The sequence below is a fragment of the Crocodylus porosus genome, unplaced genomic scaffold (genome assembly GCF_001723895.1).
Source record: "Crocodylus porosus isolate Cpor-Errol unplaced genomic scaffold, CroPor_comp1, whole genome shotgun sequence".
Lineage (NCBI taxonomy): Eukaryota > Metazoa > Chordata > Crocodylia > Crocodylidae > Crocodylus > Crocodylus porosus.
This window is the reverse complement of record NW_017728931.1, coordinates 22405041-22412785: the sequence shown is the minus strand read 5'-3', so window position 1 is coordinate 22412785 and position 7745 is coordinate 22405041. Positions and strand designations below refer to the sequence as shown.

At 42.6% G+C, this 7745-nt stretch overlaps 1 protein-coding gene across 8 annotated transcripts in view; it reads left to right on the top strand.

Annotated features, from left to right (window-relative positions):
- PPFIBP1 (PPFIA binding protein 1) overlaps nt 1–7745 on the top strand; it is a 146076-nt gene that overhangs the window by 127526 nt on the left and 10805 nt on the right. For all 8 annotated transcript variants that reach the window (XM_019544372.1, XM_019544373.1, XM_019544371.1 and 5 more), the window contains 2 exons: nt 4799–4921; nt 6565–6690. In XM_019544372.1, the coding sequence (XP_019399917.1) occupies nt 4799–4921; nt 6565–6690 (249 nt within the window). The remainder of the gene's footprint in view (nt 1–4798; nt 4922–6564; nt 6691–7745) is intronic.

Here is a 7745-nt window from a genome sequence, read left to right as displayed (position 1 = left end):
GATCTGGAACCAACTTCCAAGAGAAGTGGTGCTGGCTCCTACCCTGGGGGTCTTTAAGAGGAGGTTAGATGTACACCTTGCTGGGGTCGTTTGACCCCAGTACTCTTTCCTGCCATGGCAGGGGGTCGGACTAGATGATTTACTCAGGTCCCTTCTGACCCTAGAAACTATGAAACGATGATTCAGCCGAATTGATTCAGGATAGTGATTCTTATCACCATCCAAATTGAATCCAAATTGGAAATGAATACTAGCTGCTTTGGACAGGCTTACTAGGCACCTAACTCGCATAGGCATGTTTATTTGCTCCACTTGGCAATGAATAGGTGTGTATTTGTCTTTGCCATGGGTGCGTTTTTCTTCACAGTGAATTAGCTGTCTGATGCTTTAGTAGGATTTGGAAGAATATACTAAATGCTTGGGGTTTTTATATTTGTGTCCCCTTTTTTGTATTTGGGCCATCAGAAATTATTTGTTCCTGCTATTTAAGCTGGTCTCAGAGGAATAGGGCTAACAGGGTCCCAGGGAAAGCTATGTTAAATTCTGGAGGAGCTTAATAATGGTATAAATTGCAAGAGGGCTCAAAGCTAATCAGTAGGTATAGGTTGCAGAATGGTATAATTTGCCTTGTTTGGCAGTCAGTGGAGGTTTGGGAAAAATCTTAATTTACAGACCAGGTAAAGAAAGCAGAGCTCTATAACAGAAACCATCCCTTTCTAATAATTACTTTTCTAGATACATCTCCTGCTATAACAAGGATGATCAGGAGTATGGAGCAGCTGCCATGTTAGAGGAGATTGATAAGATGGAGTGTTCAGTTTGGAAAGGGGAAGGCTGAGGAGGAACAATAGAGCTGTATAAGATAATGAAGAGTGTGATTAAGGAACTGCCATTCACTGACTCCCAAAATTATATGAACTAGGAGGTGACTATTGAAAGTCTCAGTACATAGGTTTACAACAAACAAGAGGAAGTACCTTTTATGCAGCATGTGGTTAACTTGTGGAAGTTTACTGGATCCTTTAACATGGTGAGGACTGTCTTAAAAACCATGATAAAACTAAAATTAAAGGGGAACATAGTATGTGCCATAGTGGGTCAAATCAATGATTCATCTAGCTCAATATGTTGTCTCCAGCAGTGAAAAGTAGTAACTGCTTTAGAAGGACAGCATATGATAGGGTATGTCTAGAACAATTCATCCTCTGTCATGCCCTCCCTGGCATCAACCAACCATTGGTTTACATGGAATACGAGAGAATATGTTCCTGACTATCCAAGTTAATAGCTTCCAATGGACTTGCCCTAAATTAAATTTTTCTAATCCCCTTTTTAACCAAATAAATTTGAACAGATAAGTTAAGTTTTGTGATTTTTTTTTTCAAGTTAATTTGAACTTGAGATTCACAATCAAACATTTCTGGAATGTTTTTGTTTTTAAAACCTACCCCCAAACCCATTATTTGAAATCAAACAACATATCTGCTTAGGCTTTTATGAAAAAACTAAGCTTTCTGTAGAGATTTCTGTAATCCATGAATATATAGGTGGCTAGTGGCTAGAACATTGTCTGTATAACTAAAATATACATAGGTGTTGGGAAATATGAAGTCAGTTTGACTACTGGCATAAGTATGTGAAACTCCACCCAAATTGGTGAAGTTGTACATATTTCTACCAGTGGTTAATTTAACTTTAAGATCTAAACTGAACACACACATTTCATAGCCCAGTTATGGGTTGAATATGCATATGCCCTATGCTAGATGGCTTCTGATTTTGACTGCTTCATTTTTTAATAATGCACTATCCTTATGATTCTAATAATAACCATTATAGGCATGGTTTTCTGTTTGGAAATTCAGTAGCTTTGTGTGAGTTGTAAAGTCTGGCTAAACATAATGCATACAACTCTAGAGTTGAATAAACATCTCATTTGTAGGGTGTGAGTGAAAGAGCATAATTATTATTCTGTTCCTGATGTGTGAAAATTCTGAGGGTAGATGTTGAAATGAATGCAGATGTAGAAAAGGCAAGTGCGATTTTTCATACTCTGCAGATTACAAACTTGTAAGTAGATCAGGGTCTGCCACTGAGTAAGCGTGAAAAACGCTCATGCCTGAAAAATGGATTTAGAATTCTGTATCTCATGTTCCATCTTCTTGTGTTTGTGCTTGGACAAGTGAAATGTTTTAATTTTCTTTCTTCTGGAAGTTGCAGTGAAAAGCTCTGCTCCTTCATAATTGTAAGGAGGTTTAAACAATTTTAAAGTGAAAATACTCCAGGGGAAACTTTCATGGAGTCCGAGCAGAGTCATAGACAAAGCTACCTTCTGCAGTCCCAAAGTGACTTGAATTGGTTACTGAGGTTCAAATCCACATGCTTTAGAGCAGGGGGAGGCAGTTATTTCGGGTGGAGGGTTACTTGCTGAGTTTTAGCGAACTGTTGAGGACCAGATGGGTAGCCCCGCCCCTTGACAGGTGCCTTGCCCCGGTCACCATCTTGTGACTGGAAGTCCCGCCTCCTAACCCCTGACCTTTGCCACTGGAAACCCTTCCCTTGCCCCCTTCCTTTTAGCTAGGGGTTTTGTCATCTTGGAACCAGAAAAATACTAAATTATATCTAATTATACTAAATTATAAGCAGTCATCTACAAGATTCATTAATTTGATTTCAAAAAACATTTTTGTCATGTTTACATGTGTTTGTGTGTTGTACATAGAGGTGATTGCACAGCAGCTTAAAATGAAGTTTTACTCTTGTATATTGTGGGGAGCTTGGGGGTTGGGTATTGGTTGTGGGGAGCTGCAAGTGTGGGTATGTGGGGTATGGGTGTGTCTGAGGGGTGGATAGGTTTGGGGTAAGGGAGCATGTGCGTGGGTGTGGGGTTTGTGGGTGGCTGTGGGGGGAAGGGTGACTGGGGTGTGTGAGCGGGTGTGGATGTGGGGGTCTGCATGTATGACAGTGTGAGGAGGGGGTGTGGGTGCATGTGTATGGTGGGAGGTGCATGTGGGACTCACCCCACGAACATGTGCACTCTCACTGTCTCTCCCCTGTGCGTGCGCGCACGCACACACACATGCACTCTCTCTCTCTATTCCTCTGTATGTGCATACAGAAACACACACTCTCCCACTCCTACCCCTGGGGCACTGGCGCAGGCCCCATGCTCCTGCAGTCCAGTGATACAGCTGGGAGCCATGTGGTGCTGCAGCAGTGCGGGGGCAGGAAAGCAGGGAAATGGCTGGGGGTGGGGCAAGGCTCGGCTGCTGGGTCCTGTTGCCGGCTCCCCCTGGGTCCTACTGCCCCTGGCTCCTGTCATCTTTGACAGGCAGCCAGGACCTGATAAATATTAATTTTCTAAATCTTTTGGGGCCCCGTGGGCTTGATACAGTGGCCTGGTGGGCCAGAAGTGGCCCGCGGGCCATGTTTTGCCTGCTCTTACTTCAGAGCAATGATTCTCAACCAGGGTGTGGTGGCACTCTGCAGTAACTTGAGATCTCTTTCAAGGGTCCTGTGGAGTGCCACACAATGGTATTACTGTTAGGTGTGCAAGTATGAGTCACAAGATAAACCCAGAGGTTTCAACTACAAAGCCATAATGTTAAAAACATTCTGACTGGTTGTGATCTTTCTGAGTTCTTTGCAATAGACAAATTGCTCTATTGTTTTTCTGTAGGCAGAAATAGAGTGAAAAGTAAGAGCTGACATTTTCCTAAGGCTGCCTTGACTCTACTGAGGGGTGCCTTGAGCCTATCAAAGGGTGCCCTAAATCTAAAAGGTTGAGAACTGCTGCTTTAAAGAAAGTGCAAAGTCCTTTGATGGATATCACTAGTTCTCCTTGCACAAGGAGTATTGCTCTTTCATGTTACTTGAAAGGAATTGAGCTGTCATTTTTTCAATCACCTTTCTGATGTGTTGCTCACATATAAAGCATTTTCTGAAGTGTGAATTCAGACTTGCAGAATTTAGTCGTCTTTTTAGTCCTCGAACAGCTGTTACATGGTGTGGAGATCATTGTTCAGAGGTGAGAAAGCAGCTCAGCCTTCATCTGGTTCACTAGTTTGCTTATCTGAGGGACTGACAGCAGCCTACCCTTTTTAGGCTACTAAAATAAATTCAACTGAGTTAAGTTAAACTGAACTAAGACCACGAAATGACTTTACATACACTTTCAACAACATATTCCAACACCTGCTTCTTTTCCTCATTGTGCTAGAGGCGAGTGCCCTTTGCCACTCTTCTGAACCATCCTGTTTCTCACTAAAAGTATTTGGAACATATTTCTCAGGTGGTTTGAGGCATGAGGGATTTTTAGTGATCAAAGTTCATCTTTCTTCTCATAGAGACCTCACTTTTCACCAAAGCGGTATGGGGGGGTGGTTTCCATGAACAAACTTGATTGGATTGAAATTCATTATGATTTTGATATTATTCTATGCTCAGAAATCTAGATATTCTCAGGTTGGATTGATGATAGCAAGGTGTCACACACACTCCTTCCTGATGTTTCCCAGAATCCTTTGAGTTGACATCACTATTTTGAAGGAAGTTGCCAAGCAGCTGGCACAAACCATCCTGGGAAATTCTGGGGGGGAGAAATGTAGAACTGTCATTATCAGGTGAATTTTTTATATTTAAAAATGAATACAGAACGGAGCTATCCCTGCATTTCTTTGATGTAGCATCTTAGGCAGACACCAAAAACTACCTTCTCAGAAGGAGTTTTAGTATAAATTTCAGTAATTAATGCTGTGTATGGGGGTTAATTTTTTAAAACTCTTTTCACTGTTCACAGGATGATTTACTGTCCTTGAAAGTTGTTAGTGTTCTCCATCACCTTAGCATCAAAAGAGCCATTCAGGTCCTGAGGATAAACAACTTTGAACCCAACTGTCTGCGCAGAAGGCCGTCGGATGAGGTACCTCTTTTAAGGGAAAGCTAAATCACGAAGAGCAATCCTCTGATTTTTTTTTTTTTTTTTTTTTCCAGACAGGTTATTCTGACTCTACCACCCCACCAGTCTTAACTACAGCTATCTATCTATGCCTTTTCGTATCTACACCATTTTCTTTTCACTTTCATGTTCTGCCTTACACATCTAGAATACTGAGTTCTTTTCTCCTACTTCCACAAGTTGTGGAATCACTTTCTGTTGCCAAATCTCCCATTTCTCTTTCTAGTTTACAACTGACTGTTTCTAGAACATAGTATATGATGCACTGTTTTAAGGAAAGTAGTGCCACCTGTGATATAATTGCCTTGAACTTAGGTGTACACCTGTGATATAATTGCCTTGAACTTAGGTTTCTTACTTAATCTCTGGCCTGTGAGCTAGTTCCAAAAGGTCATGTTGTCTGGCATGTGGGTCTTCCCACAGGTCCAAAACTTTGGCAGCGTGGAAGTGGTAACAGTACTAGTTGTCTCTGCTGCAAAATTTTTGGTTCTGACTCAAACCAAAGCCAAATGTGGCGTCTGGCCTGCAGACATGCTCTGCACCATTCATCTGGCCTGTGGGCCCAAAAGGTGGAGCACATGGGCTGTGGGTGCTCTCCCTGTGCTGCCATGAGAAGCATTGGCTGCAGATGCTCTTGAGCACTTGCCTCTGACTTGAGGTGGGTCATTTTGGCCCACAGGAAAAAAAAAAAAGCCTACTGCTACCCTAAGACTTTATGAAATTTTAATATACAATTTTCTTGGGTTCAACACTATAATCAGATATTATCTTGAGCTACTGCTATAGGATTGTTTGCTTTAGAGGTAACTTGCTCTCAAAATAGAATTAGGACCCTATTGTAAGGCCATTGGAGATGAAAGTTCATATTCATCATGTCTTTGCAGTAGATGCATCTAGCAGCTCTCCTGAGATACCAGATTCATCACCCTGTGGTGAATCACAACTAATTCCACTGGAAGTGATAGCAGTATATGCCAATGTAAGAGATTGCAGATGCAGGCCCTGTGTGCTCAGAAACATAGTGCCATGTTACTTTACAGCACTTGAGGTGTGTTAAATGGAGAGGAGAATGCGTCATCCTCTAGCCAGTCAGTTCTGTGTGCATTGAGCAGCTCAGTGCTGTTCTAGAATTCATACAGCAGTATAAGCATTCCAAGCTTTTATCTGATGTCCTGATCTAAATTGGTTGATTCACACTGCCGTGCAGGATTTTCACTGCCTTGTAGGAAGCTTCTGGTTAATTTCCCATCACACTGACATGATAATCAGCTGACTTTTTTGATCTGTGTGTTTCAGTACCAATGCTAGAATGTATAAATAATGCTAAGATGTTGATGGTTAGTCAGGAGTCAGCAGCTAAGAGGGGTGGAGAAAGATCATTTAAACATACCAGGAATCTTGCTGGCTACTGCCTAATACTGCATCACAATGAAGATATGGACTCAGATTTTACAGAGTTTGAGGAGGCAGTTGAAGTTTGATCTAGGCACATTTGAATGTGCCTTTGAGGACAGAAGGTTTGCTAAAGCAGAGGATGGGTGGGGGAGGGTCTGAATTAAAGACAGGATAAAAAAGTCTTCATAAGTGCAATCTCTTCCTGTCCACAGAATAACATCATGCCATCTGAAGTAACTCAGTGGACCAATCATCGTGTGATGGAGTGGTTACGTTCAGTTGACCTCGCAGAATATGCCCCTAATCTGAGAGGGAGCGGTGTGCATGGTGGACTGATGGTAATAATTTAGTGTTTCATCTTGTAAATTTAAAAAAAAGATCTGAACTCTGAGGCCCCAGTAAGTACACTTTACATTTATTGTGCCATTAACCAGCTATGGGCACAATAAATTTAGACAGGCTACACATACAAAATAATTACTGCATAATAAAAATGGCCAGGCAGCAACAAAAATAGCCAGCCAGCTATAAAGATGTTGCTTGAAAAATGAAGTACATTTTTAAAGCTGGTTTCTACTAAGCTTTAATCTGAACATGTGGCATGTCACACTTCATGTGATAGGTCTTAACTGGGTCCTCCAGCATCTCAGGGTACTCTACTCCATCCCCCACCTCACTGGCCACCTCTCTGCTGATTAGCTCATTGTCAGTGTCAGCACGGGGAGGGAGGTCAACATTAGGACTGTGACAGCCTCAGTCCTGATGCCAAAATGGGGGTAGGAGGAGCAGATTGCAAGATTCCCTAGTGAGGGAAGTCAAGGAGTTTTTCAAGCTAGAAATCTGGAAATGTCTGAGCTGAACAGCTTTTTCTGCCTTGCCTCAGAGCCCTCCAAGAGATGTGGGGAAAGGCATTTTAAAATGCAGGGGTTCCAGGAAGCCAGGCTGAACAAGTGCTTTTTAGATGCCCTGGGGATAGGGATGCCAAGATGAGGGACAGGGTCGTCGATCCTTGAGCCCTGGGACTTTTAAAAACTGGACATGCAGCTGGGCAGTTCCAGGCCTCTTAGCTGATTGTCAAACCCAGCTCCAAAGAGTCTGGGGTCTCAAACCCACCCTGCATCCTGGTTTTACAGTCGGCTGATTGTCAGACCTGACCCCAGCCAGAGTGGATTGTTTTAAATCACTGAGAAAGCCCTGATTTAGATAGTTTCTAGGGTTGGAAGGGACCTGAGTAGATCATCTAGTCCGACCCCCTGCCATGGCAGGAAAGAGTACTGGGATCAAACGACCCCAGCAAGGTGTACATCTAACAACCTCCTCTTAAAGACCCCCAGGGTAGGAGCCAGCACTACTTCTCTTGGAAGTTGGTTCCAGATCCTAGCCACCCTGACCG